A 23,189-nucleotide genomic window follows, 5' to 3' on the forward strand; every position below is an offset into this window, starting at 1 on the left:
ACATCAAGAATATATCATTTATTTCATAAGTCTCATGATTAGAACTAACGCAGCACTCTCTCTTATACAAAAGGAGGTGTACGATGCCCAGCAAGCAGTTCTACCTGATGGTTTAGAAGACGACGTGCAATTAGTAAACAATCCTGATGGTTCCAACGAACCCGACACATCCAACTCCCAGAAGGATACCGGTGCACCCAACTCCCCCAATAGTGGTGCACCCAACTCCCCAAAAAGGAAGAGAGCACGTGGACGCCCGAGAAAGCTAGTCAATCTCGAGGAAGCAGCAAAAACAAAGAGTCTTAAAGAACTGAAACTTAAATTTGACAGCAAGACCATAGCCAACCAAGTGTCTTCGTTTCCATCACGGTCACGCAGAGAGCATAAACCAGCACCAGCTTTATTGAGCCCATTCAAACACAAATAGGTTGCATCAATTGATCATCAATTGATAAATGCTCATGCTCATGCTCTACTTTTAGCATCATTTCATACACGTTTAGTTCTTATCAGAAAGTGGAAATAGGTACTTTTGGCAATCATGAGCATCCTCTACTTATAGCAATATCTAATGCATCATCAGTACAAAGCTTGATTTGGCAATAGGTGGAATCGGCAATCATTTGCATGGTTTAATTTTGTGAAGCTATAATCATGCTGAGTTATACACTAAACATAATCATGCCAAGCTATAACTACCATAGTCATAAACCAGGCTTTTCTTAAGCACAGGTGCTTATTTGTACAGGGTAGACGCATAACTAGGCGTCTCTCCTGTAGAAATAGGCACCAGTGCTTCAGAAAAACCCTGTTTATTTTTCTAAGCACCACTGTACGCATCAAGCATTGTACAAGGCTTATCATGCATCACCAAATAGTATTAACAACTTGGAACACTAAACCAAAGTAGCAGCAAACTCTTAAGATAAACGGCAGATCAACCACCGCACAGCATAAGTTCAGACACACCATAGGACATAAGTTCAGACACATCGAACAACAAAGAAACATAGATATCATAAAAGGACACTGCGCTAGCAACTTGAAGGCAGACTTTGATCTCTCTTCATGCCGCGTAGTGGCAGTGGTAGTAGGGGTCAGCCTCCTGTGCTTCTGAAATTTCCACACCTGATTTGATGTTGTCTATTATCTTCCAAGCCTTGTAGGTGGCGTACGCATCCTTCGCTGCGTACTCGATGAGGTAGTCTGGCAGCGGGCTGATCCCCCACAGTTTATGGTCTTCGGTCCTGTTGATCTTCTTCATGTTTTGGTAAAATGGGTGGATGACGCTGGCTGCAACATCAGCCAAGGAGTCGTACTGCTTCTTTCTGCCGGCATATGGAACTCTATAGTTTTTCTGAATGTCGATGTACTTTTCGGGATTGATCTCCAAACCAGACATCTTCAGCATCTCTTTGTCATTATGAATGCTGAAACCGGCAAAGGTGAACAACTTCTTCTCCTGGAGGAAGCTCTTGAGGCGCTTGGGCCTTCAAGGGGAGAGACATATTGAAGATTAGTAGTAATTTTGAAGATGAATGCATGAAGTACATGATGTTATTTCTCTTTTTGGATCATACAGTTGAAAATAACACTACAGCAAACTACTTCACTACATCAACTTCAGAAACAACTTTTAATACATCTAGTCCAGTGCATCCACACCGGTAGACACGACACTAATGCATCAATATCAGAAACTACACTAGTAGACACAACACTAATACATCTAGTCCAGTGCATCAACTTCAGAAAATAACACTAATGCATCCACAGGCGGTAGACACAACACTAATGCATCAAGATCAGAAACTACACTAGTATATCAAGTTTGGTGATTAATCTGGTGCAAGATTTTAAGATACTAATCCAGTGCATCAGGGTAAAAATCTATGCCAGTCCATGTACTTGAGAAACCACACTAGTGCGTGCACTTCACAATCTACACTAGTAGATGTAGTTGAGAAACTAGGGTATATGAGTAGGATGGCTCACCATTTTGTGGCCGCAGCGATGTGGTAGACCAGGCAGAGTTCATCCACGCATAACTGCAGAACTGCTGCGTACTGCGGAGGTTCGTCATCCCTGGTATACTCCACATCAACGCCGACGAATCTAGGATACCTGCCGACGGCTTTCATGAAGAGCCTGGTGAGCATTTCGTCGGCAGTGTCTGGATTGCTGGTGCAGACGACCTCCAGCGTCTCTTTGTCGTGGAGTTCCACCTTGTCAAGTTTGGTGGTGTAGTCGCGCTTCTCACCGGGGACCTGAACGTCGTCTTCGTTGATGCTCTGCTCTTCCTTGATGCTCTGGTCGGACGTCTCGCCACATTGACGCTTGGTAGACGGCTCATCCGCCATTGCCCTTCTCCAGCGACGGCGGTTTTGAGACAGAGACGGTGGTTGCAGTTTGTGGAGTAGATGGACGTGGTTCGCATAATGAGGGAGGAATGGAGGAGAAGGTGCCTTTTTGAGTTCTGGGGGAGGCGGTTCGTCGCGTGAGGGAGGCACTCGTCGTTATCGTGATCGTGGGGGTCGTGGGGCTCGTGCTGTTCGTGTTCCATTCTGTAACCACCCACGGGCCTGCAACGATAAAATGCTTAAAACACTTCTGACATGAAAAAAAGAGAGCAAAAAAAAGAGTACTATCGGTCTCACAAGTGCACGCGGTCGTGCACCTCCTGCGGTTTGCCATCAATTGCTATCGGTCTCACAAGTGGGTCCCCTTGTCATCCACACAACCGCGCCACCACATGTACCACATTTTTCTTTCTCCCCGTCTCGACCACTCCACATCTTTCTTTCTCCCCTTCTCGACCAGCGCCGCCGCCGCCATCTCCCGATGACCCCTCTCTTCGCTGCCGGTGCGCGGCCGCCGCCAACTCCGGCAAGTACGTGAGATCTCCCCTCTTCTTCCCTTCCCCAACCGCGTCTCCCTACGGAGGCGGATCTGAGCCGATTGGTTTGGACTGAAACTTAGTTTTTGGATTGGATCTTGATTTGGTTTCTATGGTTTGAACCTTTGGATTCAATCCAAAAGTTGAAAACGGTTTGGACTGGGTTGGATGACGAGCATGTATAGTTCGGTTTGGTCTAGATTCTAAATGAAAATATCTGGATTGGTTTGGTTTTGATGTGTGCCGTGGATTGGACTGGTTTTAGTTTGGATGCCGAACTATTCCCAGGTTTAGATGAGACGGGCATTGCCATTGTCATTGGCATTGCTTTATTACGTAGATGACAGTAAATAGATTGATTGGCCATTGCCAGTATAGGTTATCACTATGATTTATTATATGTATGATCTTTGTATTGTACTATGTACAATTCAACTTAGAGTTCAACATGTTCTGTGTAGAATGGAGGAAGCACCATGTGGACGCTGCAACTCACGGTGCCGGACCAGCCTTTCTACTGCCACGCTGTTCGGCATCTACTTCCAGCCTTCTTTTGTTGTTGCAGCGGTAACAATTTATATGAACCTTCTGACAGTACATTCTTTTTTTTTTTGCTATTTCCACTAATGTATTGTGTCTGTTATTTGTTTTTATCTTACACAGATCGTACCATGCAATGTGAGATTGGCATTCAATGAGCTCATCGGAGACACCGTGACCTTCGACGCTCTTGGGGGCCCATACACTATGCAGGTCGAGAAGGGGCGAAAGATAACCCAGATAGGAGGAGATGATTGGGATCGTTTCATCGCCCGCATGCGTCTTAGTGGGGGTGAATTGATCAGGTTCTCCTTCAGAACAGATAGGCCCAGGATTTCTGTTATCTATCTAAATTTGATTCCGGATAGTGAGGATGAAGTTCATGAGGAGGAAGATGGTGCTGATTCAGATGATGACGATTCAGATGATGATGAGAACCCACTTGTTGAATACCTGTATGCCCAAGGACTCAGACTGGGCGACGAGGAAATCGGCAACCTCTGGGACATGCTTTCGCTACGTGAAGACTACCTAGGGAAGCCATTCGTGACCCGCCTCACAAGGACGAATGTTAAACGACATATCATGGTATGTTACTTAGTGTGGTAATTACATGATATGCATGCTTAGTTAGTGTAGTAGTTCATATGATATGCATGTTGTAGTACTGTGATGAGAGGCCTAGTTTAGAATTCATTTAGTGAAGAATTTTATGACATGCATGTAGTGTAGTAATATGCGATGATATGCTTAGTGTACGCAGTAATCTAATGATATGCCTAATTACTGTAGTAATTTGATGCTTGGCGTATAGTGTAGTGATGTGATGATATATATGCTCAGTGTTGAATCCAATGATATATGTGTCTTGAAGTGTATACTTTGTTGATAATTGCACGTGACATGATCATATATCATGTCAACTGTTTTCAGAAATTACCTAAGAGGTTACTTGATACTGTGGCATCGACCCGGAAGAAGAAGGCATGGCTGCTGGACTACGCCTTACCAGAACGGGCTCCATCACCAGCTGTGCCTATGCAGTGGACACGGACGGTCGCACTGTCTTGAGCAGGGCAGGGTGGAAGAAGTTCCTTCGTGCCAAGAATCTTTGGGTAGGACAGGCCATCCTACTCAGTGTTGCGGACACCCGTCGCCATGACTTGAGGATGATGATCACCATCCACCTCATTTAGAACTGGGGTGGGCCATGTATCAATGTGAAATGAACTTATTATGTTAGCTCTTGTTTGCAAGTACTTGTCGTGTATTACCGTACCTATATCTACTCATATCTAGGTACTATTGCTTGTGATGGATTGCAACTATTATTAACTGGTAACTAATGCTCTACTACCTATGATTATTCCACTGTGTTACATGGTAACTGTTATATATGTTTGCTGAAGCTTCCGAAGAATTTTACATACATCGTTTAAAAAATGTTCATGAATTATATTTTTTCATCAACTTCAAAAAATATTCGTATTATTAAGAAATTGCGAAATTTTTTAAAATTCACGCTTTCTTAAGAAAAACATAAACATATTTTGAATTCAGGAACAATTTTTTAAATGATGAACTGTTCTTGAAATCAGGAAAATTTTCCAAATTCAGAAATATATTTTTGAAATTGTGAACATTTTTAAAATTTCCTAATATCTTTTACGAATTCATGAACATTTTTGAAAAATTCATACATTTTTCAAAATATTTTGAACATTTACTAAAAATTCATGAACATTTTTTAACATATGAACACTTTCTGAAATCACGAACATTTTTTGAATCTGTGAGATTTATCATGTCCTGAACATTTTTTCAAGCCATGAAGAACTTTGGAATGCGAACATTTTTTCGCAATTTGCAACTTTGTAGAAATCCTGAATTACTTTCAAAAGGAAAAATAGAAAACAGAAAAAAATAAAAAGGAAAAACGAAAGGGGCTTCCCGCCCCTCACATGGGCTGGCCTTAAGGGCGCACGAGGGACGGCGGGTGCACGCTTTCTTGGTTTCGGGCGTGTTGGTCGTCATATAGGATCGTATGCCCGGCCGTATACGTATTTGTTTGTATACGGCGGCCTTTCGTGCACGCGTGAAGCCGCCCGCGCGTGGGGCAGCACGTGTCACGGGTAGTTGCCAAAACTGTCCCATCATATAAATGTGGACGGCAACCACCTCCGGCCGCATCGCCCACCATTTCCCCCCGCCGCATCGTCTCCCTCTCTCCACTCCCCACTCCCCAAAACCCTCTTCTCTCCAACCTCCTCGTCTCCCTCACCGCATCCTCTCCATCGCCATGGCGGACGCAGGAGGCGAGCACCCCGATTGGGGCGCAGATCTGGTGGAGCAGGCGCGGCAGGTCGCTGCGGGCACCTTTGTGAGGGGGCGTGCCGGCGTCCAGCGCGGTGCTCCCTCCGCTGGAGATCTGGAGAAGGCGGGGCCGGGCCGCAGCAGCGCGGTCCAGCCAGATGCGCCCGCTCTGGCGATCTCCGGCGAGGCGTAGAAGGTGGAGGCGGGCTCTGTCGAGGCGCAGAAGGTGGGGGCGGGCTGTGGCGAGGCGCACGAGGTGGAGAAGGTGGAGAAGGTGGAGGCCGGCTCCGGCGAGGAGGAGGCGGAGCAGAAGGTATCTGCTTATCACTTTTAGTTGGTAGTTTTTAGATTGTAGTGTTTGTGGCCAGAACTTTGTTTGGTTAGATTTGTGCATGGCCTTGTGATTTGGAAATTGTCTACCTGAGGTGATTAGATGGTGCATTAGTTTGGTTGTAAATATAGTGAAGGATGTGCTCATGTACTGGGTGTTGTCATGTTAATCCAAAAGAGCTTCTCAAGGGTTGGATTTTTTTGTGCTGGATTGGGGCTTCTGAAGGAGAGGGGAAGCGTGGTCGAGGGGAAGGGGCAGTCTATGCTTATTTAGTTTGGGTTAGTTGTGGAATTTTGTTGTTGCTTCAGACATATTGACAGCATTGAACATCCTCTGCAATGCCGTTGCTTCAGAGATAAAAGCATCTTGGGGTTTTTTCAGATGCTTATTAGATTAGTAGTTGAATTTTTGCTTGTTAGATTTTAATTAGTATGAGGTTGAATAGCTTATTTAAGGGGGAATTTAAGGTCAGATAGATGTCATATGATTATTAGATCTGTAGTTCAATGCTGCTGACATTTATGATTATTTGATTTGATCTGTGGTTCAATGATACTGGATGGAAACATATTTGATTTGGAATGCATTAATTTTGATGTGCCAATGAATTGATTTAGATGATACAAGATTCATCTATAGTATAATTTGTTGTTGTTTTGGTAAGTAATGAAATTTTAGATGTTTGTTGGAGATGTATGCATTTATAGTTGAAGTTGTACCTAATTAACTACTGCATTATGTTAATATGTGTAGGAGCTTTGCTGCATTATCCCAAAAACAGTAATCTGTGCATATTGAAATTTGTAGTTGGCTTCTGTAATTAGTATATACTATATGTAAAGTGTGAAGTAAACATTCCAAGGCAGGATCCTAGCAACAAAATATACTATATGTTTCCATTAAGTAGTGTGGGGGGAATTCTCTCAAAAGAAAAGTGTTGGGTAAATTCAGGGAATGTCAAGAATCCAGCTTGCATTTTCATTAGCATTTATGAAGGAAATCATTTGTCTTTTGATTGATTGCTTAGATTCTTTATTTATAAGGAAAGCATTTGGTCACTTGCAACATACCAATGTGGTTCACATTCACAATTTTGTTTGTAATGACATTCTGTTAACTGCAATTCAATTCATTGTAATTGATGTGCTTGTTTGACAATATAGCAGGAGGAGGAGGATCTTGTGGGCAACAAGAGGAAGTGGGAAAAGACTGGGTTCTACCCATATGACTCTGATGAAGATGAGCCGTACGAGGTAAGGCCTAGTTGAAATGTTATTTGTGCATTGAGTTAGTATTACGTGTTTATAGTTTTTTGAATGCATAATGTATTAATGTCAGTCATTAATGTGTGCAGTATGAATCTGGAGATGATGTGGACGAGGGGAACGTCGAGTCCTTTGAAGAGAAGGAGGTGCAGAAGATCAGGGCCCAAGGATCTGCCATGTACTACAACTGGAGGAAGGACAAGTACAGGTGCCCCTACTGCAGCAAGCCCAAGCCCAGGTCTGGGTTGCAGGAGCATCTGATGGAGCATTGTCGGGCTACATCCATCAGCAGTCATGACTACAAGATCAGTGCTCAGCATTCTGCCCTCCACAAGGTCCTGAAAAACCCTAACATGTAGTTGCCCTAGACCCTGGTTGTCGTATGATGGAGGAAGCCTCAGTTCTTTTGGTGAACTTTATGTGGTATTCTGATGGTGGAAACTTTTAGTGCTAATGTAGTATGAACTTTATCTAAGTGTAGTACTGTCATGTGTAAACATATCTAATATGCTAGTGGTCTGAACTTCGAGGTGTCTGCATCAGCAAGTGTGCTGTGTGGATGCTGCTATCTATGGTAGTAATATATATTGCTATCTATATTTCTGTCCCTTAAATTTGCCATTATGGTTCCTTAGATGTATGATTTTCTTGAATTTAGCTGCTGCAATGATCAGACATGCCGCATCAGTGTTGCTTCACTGATCAGGCATGCTGCAAACACTTGGTGAAAACATGCATATTCATATCAGCAACATTGATATGGCATCGGAGTACTACCCAGTACTTCGTATTTGTCTGCCGTTAGATCGACATCAACGAACGGTTCTAAAAAAGCCCAACCACTCTAAAACATGAGTAAGCCAACATATTATTTCACTGCTTATGTCTATTTTTTTGCTGAATCATTAGGAAGCCCTAAATATTTGGATGCAAGATCACCGACATGGCACTACTGAAATATTTCAGTGTCTACATCTCTGTACTGAAAGTGCATTACTGAAATATTTCAGTGGCTACGTGTGTGTGTACTGAAACAGTACCACTGAAATATTTCAGTTGCTACATGCGTGTACTGAAACAGCACCACTGAAATATTTCATTTCGTACGTGCGTGTACTGAAAGTGAACCACTGAAATATTTCAGTGGGTACGTGCATGTACTGAAAGTGCACCACCGAAATATTTCAGAGGCTACGTGCTTCTACTGAAACAGCCCCACCAAAATATTTCAGTGGCTACGCGTGTGTACTGAAACTGCTACACCGAAATATTACTGGGGTTGCGTGCGTGTACTGAAACTGCAGTACTGAAATATTCAGTGTCTACCCGTGTGTACTCAAATTGCATTGCACTACTGAAATTTTTCAGTGTGTACCCGTGTGTACTGCAATTGCACTACTCAAATATTTCAGTGTGAACCTGTCAGTACTGAAATATTTCAATGCCTACAACTATCTACTAAACTTGCAGTATTGAAATATTTCAGTGTCAACCTAGAGTCTATCACTCTAAACTGTGTACTGAACTTTTCTGGAGGCACTGCTTGCAGCCAAAATATTGCAAGTTCAATTTACACAGATTGCATCACGTAATTTGAACACAACTCTTGAGGTGACAGACAAAATTTCCTATCATGGATACAACTCCAGCACATCAAAATGTAGCAAGTAAACATAGCAATGTTATATGCCTAGACTCATTACAGCCTCGTCGATCAAACTAAGCTGCCATCCAGAGGCTACGGATTCAAGTACACAGGTAGCAAGAACATATTACAGAGAATCAAATTAAGCAAGTGGCACGTAATGATGAATGAAATTCAGCAATCATACCCTAAACATAGCTACGGCCGCCGTTCAGACGAGGAGAGCGGCGAGGGAAGCGTGGAGAACGGCGGGGAAGCGATGTCGCGACCACTGTCCTCCTCCTCTTGCGCTTCGGAGTCATCTCCGACTCGGTTGGAGGCTCCACAATCTGCAACGGCACCTCGTGCACCGTGGGTTCCTGATCCAGTGGATGCTCTACCCTGGATCTGAACGCCCACCACCTACGCCTGGTCCACGGGCTAGACGAATCGGCCTGCTCCATCGCCCAGAGGAGGATCTCGACCTTGTGCATCGGTTGTGCGGGTGGGGGGGAAAGCTTTGCCCTCTCCCTCCTCGTCATTTGCTTCAAAGTGGCCATTGCCGTCCAGTTCATCTGCAATATGTTGTGAAACCAAGAACGGATCTCCGTCAACCTGGCCATCTTGACCTGGTCGCCGCCGGCGATCTCCACGAAGTCGGCGTTCTCGCCGCCGCCGATGTGCTCGATCTGCTGCTCCATCGAGGATCTTGCGTGGATGGAAGAGGGGGGTGGATGTGGAAGATGAGAAGAGCAAAGTTGCGGCCGCGAGAAGGAGGAGAAGGCTAGGAGATGGCCGCGGTTGCAATGGTGATGGAAGAGGGGAAGGAGCACGGCGGCGCCTTTGCATTGGAGGAGAGGGGCGGCGGTTTTGCATTGGACGAGAGGGCCCCACCTTGTCATATATTTCCTAGGACTAAAATGCCCCTAGACTAATAGTACTTTCGAGTACTTTCATCCGCGTACTTTCAAGTACTACGTATGTATGCGCCGTTAGATCGAGACAAACGAACGGCTCCAAAAAATGCCAACTACTGTAAAACTTGTATTCATATAATTCAGCAGTTAACGAGTTTGAACATTGAAATAAACAAGGAACCTTTCAGCTGTAGGAAAATAATTTTGCAAGAAGGACAACGGAGATACAATGAACTCCTTGAAAGAGTGGATGCACAGGGATTGCCTCCGACATACCTCGACGCCAAGGAGACCATGAAGGTGCGTGAATGCCTCAAAATGCTCTAGGCCATGACAAGTCATCAGTCTTCCTAGCAGCATATTCAAGCAGAAGCTTCCCTTACTAGTTTAGTTTGACCTAGCATGCCCCAGGCACAGCCACTAATACTACCTCATTGCATCTAATTGCTTACCGTTGTCAAGACGCCAAACAAGTACGTCTCTTCCACTTTTGCTAGCTATCTTTCTTTAATAACATATACACTGTATGAGCCCTAAAAATGGATACTGTATGACATCATGCACAACCACAAAAGTGGTTCAACCCATGCTCTAGATATGTACTGGTTGATTTTATCTACTATCAAGTATTTCCTAGCGAAAATAGACAATAAATATAAATTGTGGCATTGGAAACCAAACATATAATTTTACTTGGGCGGTTGTAGTTGATTAGACTTTGAAATGCATAATTGCTTAAGATTTGAGTATGAAACAAAAAGAACTAACTGCAATGTACCGGTATATGTGCTAGCTTTATTTGACTATTTTACACATAGATAATTAAAGAAAATTCTTACGTAATTGTTTAGTACTCCCTCCGTCCCAAAATAAGGGTGGTTGATTTAGTACAACTTATTTTGAGACTGAACGAGTATTTTACATATGTTCTTATATGTGGTAACATTTTTTACGTAGACATGCAAACGATGTTCTAATTGCACGTGCAATTCTCACCAAATTTAAATACATGATAATTCTATCTCCCATTGCAACGCACGGGCATATGTGCTAGTGTATGTGAAAAATATTATGATCTTTGTTAGCTTCCTGTCCAACTAGATCGAGCCCTTCCCGCGACTGTGACAGCTGCACATCTTCATCTTTTAAAACGGTGTAGACACTAGTGTTGTCCTCTTCACCATTGTTGAATACATGAATCCATTAAGTGAGGACTCCGGTCCGGCACGCTCAAGTAGCTCATGCACATACTTCTGATGATGAAGGAAAAAGCCGTCGGGTCGCCGACAACCTCAATGCCAAGGAAATAATGTAGAGCGCCCAAGTCTTTGATGGCAAACTCGTCACGCAGCCGGAGAGTAATCTGCTAAAGAAGGGCTGCAGAGGAGACTGTCAGGATGATGTCGTCGACGTAGAGGAGCAAATATGCAGTCCTGTCGCCGTGGTGATAGACGAACAACGAGGCATCCGAGCGAGTAACGTTGAAGTCCAGTGTCTAAAGGAACCCGGCGATACGCTGGTACCAGGGGCGAGGTGCTTGCTTGAGCCCGTAGAGCGACCGGGACAGCAAACACACATGCCCAAGAAGAGATGCGTCTACGAAATTCTGACGCGGACTGGGACGGCTGCCCTGACACCCGTCGCTCCATCTCTGGCTACTGCGTCTACCTCGGTCCTTCCCTCGTCTCGTGGTCATCCAAGCGACAACCCACCATTTCGTGCTCCAGCGCGGAGGCCGAGTACCGAGCAGTGGCTAACACCGTCGCCGAGTGCACCTGGCTACGACAGCTACTTCAGGAGTTGCATCATGATGTCTCCCGGGCTATGGTTGTCTACTGTGACAACGTCTCTGCGGTGTACCTTTCCGCCAACCCCGTTCATCATCGCCGGACTAAGCACATTGAGCTGGACATTTACTTTATGCGTGAGCAGGTGGCCCTTGGACGCATTCGGGTCCTCCATGTTCCGACGTCACAACAGTTCGCCGATGTGATGACTAAGGGTCTGCCGAGTTCCACCTTCGAGGAGTTCCGTTCCAGTCTCTGTGTCTCCGGCGCCGCTTCGACTGCGGGGTGGTGTTGAATATATTGTGTACGTGTATATTGTGTCTTGGGTCCACCTCCTAGTTCATCTGTATAGTTGAGGCTGTGGCCTTCCTCTGTACATCATATATACGTGCCTGGTGCACCGATCAATGCAATTGTGTTGCACAGCCTATTCCAGTCTTCTACACTAGCAAATTACCCACATCTAGGCACTCCTACTCCCCAGTCTCCACATTGAGGGAACTCGAAATCACGGTGAGACAGTGGTAGCTCCCCTTCCCAATCCCATTGCTGCTTCTCCCGGCAAGGTGTGCATATCACAACACACTTCAAGCAGTAGCTCCATGCCGCCTCTGGGCATTAATCTTATAGAAGAAACAATCGAACCACATGGTGTCCGCACCCCCATATCGAGTTATCAGATTCTAACATTGGCTTACAACAGTAAGTTACCATATTTCAACGTGCCCTCGCAAAGAAGCAAAACCAGGAGTTTTGTGGTCCAATGGCAGTATGATGTAGTTGTATGCCATGTGTGTGATCAAGATATAGCACGTTAGTTTATTTTATGGTGCATGACATTGTATAGATTTGAGGCTAATAAGGTACCTGGTTGTGGAGGCGGGCATTCGAAGGGTGACGGGTCGCTATCCACAAACGCGTTCAGAGGTGTCCGCGAACGTTTAGAAGGATGGCTTTGCTAGGTCAGGCAGTAGATGCTCTTACATATGTTTACACTACTAGAAAAACGGCTATAGCTAATATGGACATTAATTGCGCATCATGTATGTGGTGCGCCACTGCTATATAGCAGTGGCGCACCAGATATATATATGTACGCCATTATTGACATATTACTAATGGCGCACTTATGAAAAAAAATAAAAAAATTATTAGCAGTGACGCACCAGGAGACAGTGCGCCATTACTAGTTGACATACTAATGGCGCATCTGTACAAAGTGCGCCATTATTATGTGTATGACTGGGTCAAACCTTGGTCAAACTTAGTAATGGCGCACTTTGCATAGGTGCGCCATTACTATGTCAAACTTAGTAATGGCGCACCTATACAAAGTGCGCCATTACTAACTTTGACCAAGGTTTGACCAAGTCATAGGTGCGCCATTACTAACTTTCTTTGCTCCCCCGGACCGCCTTTTCAGTTAAAAAAAATAAAAGAAAATAAGTTTCCCATGTGAAATGTGGTCTAGTTGTTGGGAAAATTTACAAATATGAATTTTGACTTTATTTACAAAATTTCTCTGGAATTTAGTAAAATGGGCATAACTTTTGCATACGAACTCGGATTAAAAAGTTTTTTATATGAAAAATCATCTACTTGAAAAGTTACATCCGAATTCCCAAAAGAACGAAAGATACGAGGCTTTTAAGATCTAGAGGGGGGAAATGGAAAAAGTTTCAAACTTAGTAATGGCGCACCATTTGCTAGGTGTGCCACTAGTAACAGAAAAAAAAATTGGTTTCGAAATTTTTTTTGGAATATTTTTTCAAAATATGATACGTAATATGACCGAGAAGTTTGAAATATTTTTCGAAAATTTCATCACACTCATGAACATGAACAAAGTCCTAGACATCAACAAGGTTTAATAGGATTGATATGATATATATATCAACAAGTGCTTGTTAAGTGAGGTGGTGCTGGGGTTGGATAGAATTGCAAAGTTAAGCGTGCTCGGGCTGGAGTAGTGTGAGGATTGGTGACCTTCCGGGAAGTTTGACCACAGAGTGCGATTTGACTTGAGATTAAGCATATTGACCCGAGATTAAGCCATAGTGACCCGAGATTAAGAAATAACGAAAAAATTAATTTTTTTTGAAACATGGTGATCCAAATGTGCGCCATTACTATTTGTTACTAGTGGCGTGGTAATAATGACGCACCTATAGTGCACCATTGATGGCAAAAATAGGTGCGGCACTAACAGGCCTTTTTCTAGTAGTGTTACATAGATATGTAAGTCACTGAAACATGGAATGGAAATGATTTATGTCGCCTCGTGGAGGTTTGATATGTTGAAATATATTGCTGCCTCTCTCCATCAGTTCAGACTTTTGGATGAGTCGGCTGGATCATTATTCAATATGGTATCCGAGTCAAGAGGTTTTGAGTTGAAGACCCTGCCAACGTAGTATTAAAAACAATTTTACGGCCTACATCAATCCCTGGTCTAAGGACTAAAATAGCCACGGGAGGGGGAGTGTTGAAATATATTGCCCGCCTCACATGGTTGGATAACCCCTCCTGTATTTGTATCCATGGACATGTCCGCGGACGGATAGCGAGTCATCTAATTTATTTCGGGAGACGAGGTTGAAGATGCCCACATCCAAAATAGGGAGCGGCTAGATGTGAGTCAACTGGAAAATAATTTTGGTCAGTCGACTGACGAAAAATTGTTTGAGTCGTTTGATCGAATTAAGATCCGAGCGTACAAAGGATGCCAGCTGCTTAGCAGTCCTATAAGCAAAGAATCTATGTAATCGGTCCGTTAACAAAAGTCTTCAAACGCGAACCAACCTGTGGTTGGAAGGTTAGGGGGACTGTGGTATCCCCAGCTCACCAGGGTTCAAATCCTGGTGCTCGCATTTATTCCTGGATTTATTTTAGGATTTCCGGCGATTCGCATTCAGTGGGAGGAGACGTTTTCGTCGACGACGAGGCGCCTACGGTGACTTTGTAAATCACAAGATGATATGCCGGCTCAGTCTTTCGGAGGTGCTCATAAGGGTAGGATGTGCATGTGTGCATTCATAGGGATGAGTGTATGCGCGTGTATATAAACGCTTGTGTCTGTACTAATGTTAAAAAAAAGTCTTCAAACAATGCTTGCTTGCGCCATGTGCCTGTGTCTTGTAGCGTCAAGTGCTCTGCATGCTTCGCACTTAAAAAATGTAGCAATCAAGCAAAACATCAACTACCTGGTTCCGCACGTGATGGATCCCATATATTTCAATGCTTTAAGGCTTTTAGACGGTCATCTCATGCACTACATACGTTATCTATAAAAGTGTGCTACTGTACATATAACTTACTAACCCTGTACAACAACAAAATGCTCAAAACTCCCAAGACGAGAAAATATTAAACTAGTTTTGGTTATTGGCTTAATAGTGCACACCTCCTCGTGTAATTCTAATACTTGTGGTGGCATTGCCTTAAAGAATAAATGAACCAAAAAAATATTTTGAAGGAAGAATGAATTAGTGGCATTTCTATTACCAGCAAGAAGAAAGAAAGCATAAAAAGAATAAAAATATAATGATTTTTTCCATACAATTTACAGTAAAATTGTGCTTTTCTATAATCTAAAAAAAATACAAATATAATAATTGAAATAAAATTAAATAAAATCAAAATAACAATTTTTTTTCCAGGAAAGAATGAATTAATGACATTAGTACCCTTTAATAAGAAAGAAGATGACAAAACTTTAAAAAATATGCACACAACCTTGCATTGAAATTGCACCTTTTGTAATATGCAAAGAATAAGCATACGATAGTTCAATTTTCACATTCTCGTATCATTTATGCACCTATTTTGTAGTACCTGCGTGTATAGATTTCATAACGATGAATCAATTAGTGACATTAGTATTACATTCAAGAAAAAAAAAAGATAACAAATCTAAAACAAACAACAACAAAATTTGCACACAATTTTGAGAGAAGTTGCACTTTTTATATATGGAAGAATAAGCATATAATAGTGTAATTTTCGGAAAGAAGAAGCTTTTTAGTAAGGAATGAACTAGTGGCATTCGTATTTTCCTTAAAGAATAAATTAAATGAAATAAAAAGTAAAACCAAATAAAATAAATTAAGTATCTAAAGAAAAATGAATTAGTACCATTGGTATTGCCTTTTAAGAAGACATGAATATGACAAAATTTACACATAAATTGCCCTTTTTATAATATGTAAAATAAATGTATAATAGTGAATATTTCGTGAAAATGAACTTTTCTAAGAAGGAGTTGATTAATGGCATTGGTATTAACCTTAAAGAATAAAGAAAATGAAACATAAACTGAAACAAAAACAAAATAATGAAATTTTATAAGGAAGAATTAATTAGTGGAATTGGTATTAACGTTCCAAAAGAAAAATAAAACAAATAAAGAAAAATTGCACATAATTTACAAAAAAAAAATTGCGCTTTTTCATAATATGCAGGAATTGGCTTATAGTAGTGAATTTTTCAGAAAAAGGAATTACCTTTAAAGAATAAAGAAAATGAAACAAAAACTAAACTAAAACAATATAATGAAGTTTCATAACGAAGAATGAATTAATGGCGTTGGTATTACCCTTTAGTAGAAAATAAAACAAGTAAATAAAAATTGCACGTAATCTACACAAAAATTGCGCTTTTCCATAAACAGCAGGAATTAGCTTGTAATAATGATTTTTTCAGTGAAAGGAAGTACATTTATAGAATAAAAAATGAAACAAAACAAAAACAAAAACACAATAACGAAGTTTTATAAGGAAGAATGAATTAGTGGCACTGGTATTACCCTTCCAGAAGAAAAACAAAACAAATAAAGAAAAATTGCATATAATTTATACAAAAAGTTGTGCTTTCTCATAATATGCAGGAATTGTCTTATAATAGTGTTTTTTTAGAAAAAAGGAAGTTTCCTAGCAAGGAATTAATTATTGGCGTTGGTATTACCCTTAAAGAAGAAATAAAATTAAATCGAAACAAAAACTAAATAAGAATAATTAAGTTTACTAAGAAGAATGAATTAGTGGCATTGACATTGCCCTTAAAGAAAAAAGAAAAGAAAGTGAAAACTAAAACAAAATCAAAAGAACATAGTTTTGCAAGGAAGAATGAATTGGTGGCATTGCTATTACCCTTTAGGAAGAAAGGAAAAAATTGATAAAATTGGCACACAGTTTAAACAATACGTAACAATAAGTGTATAATAGTGAAATTTTCGTCAAAAGTAAGTTTCGTAAGAATGAATCGATTAATGGCCAAAGTGAAAAACACATACAAATGTCGAAGATTAATGTGTACTATACCTCATATTGATGGTTCGTCTCTGCACGTCTCACACGCGTGCGCACACACAAAAGTTTAAAAGAAACTAACACGCACAAAAGAAAAGAAAAAAGGTGCAGCGTATACAGGAAGGCTGGAAGCTAAAAGCTAACCTCACTATGCATACAGCGTATACAGGAAGGCTAGAAGAAAAAAGGTTCACGCATCAGGTTCGCATGCATACAGCTAGAAGCTAACCTCACTTAAAATATTGCATCATGCAGTTCACGCACGCATGCAGGTTTGAGCAAAGAAAACGACTGAACCAATAGAAGGATTCAGTCAACTGTCCTCTAGCTAAACTGCCGAAATTAAACAGAAAAAAGGAAAAACAACACAGATCTCAAAGCACGATTCAACGGACAGAAAATCGATTGACCACAAAATGAAAACTCAGCTGACTGAAATGTAGCTAAAGTGTCCAAAATACACTCACAAATCACAAATGCACAAACGGTGGATGCTTTATCGTTAAATACTGGCACCGGTAGATTTACCACTTTCCAGGGCCGCCAGCTTCACTTTCACCCAAACACAAGAGCATAGATAGTTTTTTTTCGATAAAGGGCGATTTTATTATCTCAGAATGTAGCATCAAGGGGATACAAAACATTATGAGTAACACCCGGCCTCTGCATAACTGAGATGCACACAGCCAAATCCAAAAGTCTGACAAAAAACATGAAATATAAACCGACATATCGGCAACAGTAAAGTCCTATAGACCGACACTATGCCTATGTCGAAGGTGGTGGTGGATCGATCCGGAGGTTATGCTGCCACCCATGTTGGGAAAAAACCTCCGTAGCCACCTGCTGCAACCGCGTACACACCGCCTTGAACAGCGATTGGTGCTCCGATCGTTGTAGCATAGACCACGTATGAGGCGATTGCGTACAACGGAAAATAACCTGCAGAGGAGAAGCATTTTTTCCATTAAAAACCAAATCGTTTCTACATAGCCAGAGCGACCAAATTAAGGCGTATGCTCCCACCCTTATAAGCGCTTTAAACCTATTTGGAATACCATCCAACCAGTGACCAAATATATTGGCAACACTTGTGGGCGGATATAAATTTGACGCTATTTGGATGATTGACCACGTAGAACGTGCAAACTTGCATTGAAAGAAGAGGTGTTTGATTGTCTCGTCATGAGTACAGAAACAACACTTCTTACTCCCTGGCCAGTTGCGTCGTGCGAGGTTGTCTTTGGTCAACACAACTCCCTTATGAAGATACCACATGAAAATTTTCACTTTTAGTGGAATCTTGGACTTCCAAATTTTCTTGTTATTACTCACTGGTACCTCAGAATGTGTGAGCGCACGGTACATAGAGTCTACTGTAAAAGACCCTGATGTAGTAAGGTTCCAGCGAAACACATCCCGACCTTGTGTCAGGTTAATCGAATCCAACCGGGACAAAAGATTATGCCATGACAGAAGTCTGGGGCCAATCAAATCCCGCCTAAACGAAATGTTCGGCGGGGATGAACTGAGCACGTGCGCAATAGTGTTGTTCTTATCGCGAGCAATGTTATATAAGGCTGGATATTGTTCTCTGAGACTGGCATTGCCTAGCCAGATGTCTTCCCAGAATCGAATCTCCGACCCGTCTTTTATCGCGAAAGACCCAAAGCGAAAGAGATGTTTCTTTGCCGCCATTAGGCCAGCCCAGAAGTGCGAGTCACCAGGTTTCCAATATGCCTGGGACACCGCCTTTTGGCCTAGATACTTGTTGCGCAACATGGTTTGCCAAACACCATCCTCAGTAAGAAGTTTGAACAACCATTTACTGAGCAAGGCCTCATTCTTGACCTGTAGGTCATGAATTCCAAGGCCGCCTTGGTCTTTTGGCCTACAAACCATGCTCCATTTGGCCAACCGATATTTTTTCTTTTCTCCATCTCCTTGCCAAAAAAATCTGGATCTAAAATAATCCAATCTTTGCAGGACCCCTTTTGGGAGTTGGAAGAAAGAAAGCATATAGAGAACCATATTTGTGAGAACGGAGTTAATCAAAACCAGCCGTCCTCCAACTGAGAGCAGCTTGCCTTTCCAACTGCTCAATCGTTTCTCTAGACGCTCCTCTACATGCTTCCACTCTGTAATGGTGAGACGCCGATAGTGGATCGGTATTCCCAAATATTTAATCGGAAATTGGCCATGTGCGCAACCAAAGAGGTCAGCATAATCGGCAGCCGCCTCAACGGCTTCTCCAAAGCAGAAAAGTTCACTTTTATGGAAGTTAATTTTGAGACCCGACATTTGCTCAAACGCTGAGAGCAAGAGTTTTAGGTTTCGAGCCTTGTCTAGGTCATGTTCCATAAAAAGAATTGTGTCATCGGCGTATTGCAGAATAGAGAGGCCACCATCCACAAGATGTGGCACTACTCCTTCTATCTGGCCGTCCTGCTTAGCACGCTCAATCAGAATAGCCAACATGTCAGCAACAATGTTAAATAACATTGGAGACATGGAGTCACCCTGTCGTAGTCCTTTTTTTGTCTGAAAGTAATGGCCTACATCATCATTGACTTTGATGGCCACACTACCTCCAGTTACAAAATTTTGGATCCACTGATGCCATTTATAGGAGAAACCTTTCATTCTTAGGGCTTGTTGGAGGAAAGACCATTTGACCTTGTCATAGGCCTTTTCAAAGTCAATTTTGAAAACTACTCCACTCATGTTTTTCCGGTGCATCTCGTGAACGGTCTCATGCAAAATTACTACGCCATCGAGTATATTCCTTCCTTGCATGAACGCCGTTTGAGATGGCCGAACAACATGATCAGCTACCGAGTTTAACCTATTTGTGGCCACTTTGGTGAAAATCTTGAAGCTAACATTAAGGAGCCATATGGGTCTGAACTGTTGGATCCGTTCGGCCTCCTTAATCTTGGGCAACAAGACAATCTCGCCAAAATTAAGTCTAAATAGGTCTAGGCGGTCGGCATGAAGACAATTGAACAAATCCAAAAGGTCGGTCTTGATGATATCCCAAAAATTCTGATAGAATTCTGCGGGGAAACCATCTGGCCCTGGAGCTTTGTTATGTTCCATTTGGAACACCGCCAGGGCATAGATAGTGTAATGACAAATTTCCACATTGACCTCCTGAGAAATATATGAGCCCAGTCCGGTCACAAATAGGATGGCGTGTACTGACACGTCTCGCGATAGGAGAGGCGACACAGAAGGCGACACAGAAGGCGACACGGGAGGCGACTCTGATGGCGATCCTCGCCGGAGACGGGCGGTGTGGTACTTGTCGGACCTCTTGGCAGCGGGCACCCTCGAATACCGCCGAGGGATCGTGACGGAGCGGGGCCGGAGTTTGTACCTCGTCGACGACGAGGGAGTGGAGGTCGACCGCTGCACACGGGAACGAGGTACGAACCTTGACTCTATAGTGGTGATCCACTTCACTTGTCACGTTGCACATACATATGGTGCGACTGGCCATACGGCTCAGCACACCTCGGGCGGCGCACAAGGCAGCCGGTGGGTGGACGACAATAAGTACGAGAGGGGACAGGGAGTGGAGTCGTCACGTCCTCTCGCTCTCCTCCCCACTCTCGACCACGACGAACGACGTCATCTGAGAGAGAACCTCGTCGGAGATGGTGGAGATCTCGGAAGCACGGCTAGCGGAGTTCGGGGGGAGAGATCGCCGCAAGCGTGCGCGGCTGATGGAGATCGGGACCTGGTACCAAACCAAGTCGGAGATGCGTGCGGAGGGGCAGGTGGTGCTGGATTCGCTCTCGGCGGAGGAGGAGAGGGAGCCGAGTGCCACGAAGAAAGGGCACCACTCACTAGAGGTGCTCCTTTGGGTGATGGTGCAGGCGGAGTTGGAGGACGAGGTGCGGGCGGCCAAACGGGCCCCGTTCCTCTCTTCGCCACCGCGAAGCTGGCTCCGGCGATGAATCCAGCGGCGCTCCGGCCGAGCGAGGTGGTAGTGGCGCTGCCTGCTCCAGGGTCGAAGCTGACCCCAATCGAGATCGACGGAGGCGGCAACTGCGGAGGGGTTGTTCGGGCTGGGGGAGACAAGACGACGGCGGTGGTTCCGAGGCGGTCGCCTCGCCTGAACCCTACTCCAGCACCGCAACCGCGCCGCTCTGCTCGGCTTCTCAGGAAGGAGATCTGAATTCTCCCCTATCTAGCAACCGCTTTTGGTTGTTGATGGGGGGATTCAGATTACGAATCTGAGGACATGTCTACTGAAGGTACAAACAACATTCCTAAATCCTCTATGTATTTACAATCTGATGCACTAGATTATAATGGGAGATTGGTGAGCAGAGATGATAAGAAACATCGCCGTATTGAGCGAATTAATCTTAGCAGAAAGCTAAAGTGAATGATTACGTTTTGAGTATGCTGCTTAAGGTAGGAGATGGAGATGTCAAAAACAGAGAAAAGAGAGATGTAGAGAGAGGGGATTATCAGATACATTACCCTGACATGGACTCTCCAAATTGGGGAAAGTATCATGACAGGGATATGGAATTAGCATTGATAAAAATGAGACCTCTGGTTCCCATGTTTGAGGATTTATGCTCAATCCCTAACTGGCTAGAGGGAGTGGAAGGAGATGATAATTTTGAAATGCATTATTGGGGATTAAAAAAATGAATGAAGTTGAGGATATTGATAAAAAAACTAATATTAAAACACATGAGATCCCTGGAAATGTTTTCTTAGAAAATTTTGTAGATACCCTGATGGGTTTGAGAGATGAGGTAGAGAAAGAGGAAAAAGAAACTGATGAAAGAAATGGAAAGGTTAGTGGGCCAGAGAAAAGTCAAGGTGGGCTAAAAAAGGCCTCCATTGCGGGGGGTGGGGGGAGGGGAGTGGGGGAAAACAGGTATAAAACCTGACCCCATTCCTGCCCTAGGGTATACTGGTTCCTTCTTCCTCCACCTTTGTGAGAGTGAGGAGGTGGCGAAAGCTCAAGGCAGTGAAGAAGAAGAGATAGCTGGAAGACTAGGGGCTTGGCAGGTAGGGACAGGGAGGGGAGGTCCTGGGGGGAGAGGTAACTTTTCTTTGGGCAGAAACAACTCCTCACCTGGCAGAAACTTTGGGAGATCTGATGATAGGAATCAGGGCTATGGAGACAGGAGAGAGGGAGGTGGGAACTTCAGATTTGGGGATGGGGCAGGAAGAGGTAGTGGTGGAGACAGATTTCATAACAATTTTGGAGGAGGGAGTGGATATGAGGAGAGAAGAGCTGCTGGATCTGGAAGTTTTGGTGGAAATAAAGGAAGATTTGAATATCAGGCTAGAGGAGAGGGGAGACCTGAAGTGACTGTCTCAGGACAGAGAGGAGGTGAGATAGAGCACAATTTGAGAGAGGGCAATCGTGGGAAGCAAAATGAGGGAAGGGATGTTCCTGCAGCTCCCACTCAGAATTTCTCTCAGGTTTTGCCAGTGGGGCTTGGAATGGGACAATTAGGTTTCATTCCACCTGAACAGATGGCATGGCATTATCAGTATCTACCAGCGAATGTGCCAAAGGGGAGAATGTTAACAGTCCCACATGGAGAAAAGGAAGCTAGTGACAAAGGGTGTGGAAACAAGAATGAAGGAGAGCACAGGGAGGAGATCATCTGTGGCAAATGTAAAGAGAATGGTCACATCAGTAAGGACTGCAGAAATAATGTGTTCTGTGTTGTTTGTCAGAGAGGTTCTCACAGGATAGAAGATTGCACTATCCTCAGACAACCAAAACCAGTAGCCAAATATGCAGGATATGGAGCAAAAGGTTTGGGATGTTTACTGGTTCAAAATACAAAAGAAATCTCTACTGTGGAACATGCTAATCCAATGGCCATAATCACAGTGCACTCTGGGCAGTTGAATGAGACCACTTTGGTGCAGGGTTTGGCTAGATGTTTGATTGGAGATGGACATGGAGGGCCAAATTTCAAAGCCCTAAGACTTTCTTGGTCAGATTTCCCAACAAAGCTAAACTAGTGGAATTAAATAACTTTGAAAGATTCACACTCCTTGGTGCAAAGGCAGTGATAGAAGTGGACTTTTGGAGCCCTAATGATAAGCCAAAGGAAAATTACATTCCATATGGATCCAGATGCATGGGGTGTCAGACTCTCTGAGACATTTCCTAGGTGTTTGTGAGATAGGATCAGCTCTAGGGCTAGTGGTGGAGGTGGA

The 23,189-nt window shown here is 43.3% G+C and overlaps 1 protein-coding gene across 1 annotated transcript; it reads right to left on the reverse strand.

The window, feature by feature from the left end:
- Positions 1–1,066: 1,066 nt before the first annotated feature.
- LOC141026877 (uncharacterized) lies at positions 1,067–2,360 on the reverse strand. Its single transcript, XM_073503752.1, has 2 exons — positions 1,996–2,360; positions 1,067–1,490 (listed from the first exon to the last, which is right to left on the reverse strand). Exons 1-2 carry the CDS (start codon positions 2,358–2,360, stop codon positions 1,067–1,069), a joined length of 789 nt encoding a protein of 262 aa, XP_073359853.1.
- Between the last annotated feature and the right edge of the window lie 20,829 nt (positions 2,361–23,189).

This window comes from Aegilops tauschii, chromosome 7 (assembly GCF_002575655.3).
Source record: "Aegilops tauschii subsp. strangulata cultivar AL8/78 chromosome 7, Aet v6.0, whole genome shotgun sequence".
Lineage (NCBI taxonomy): Eukaryota > Viridiplantae > Streptophyta > Magnoliopsida > Poales > Poaceae > Aegilops > Aegilops tauschii.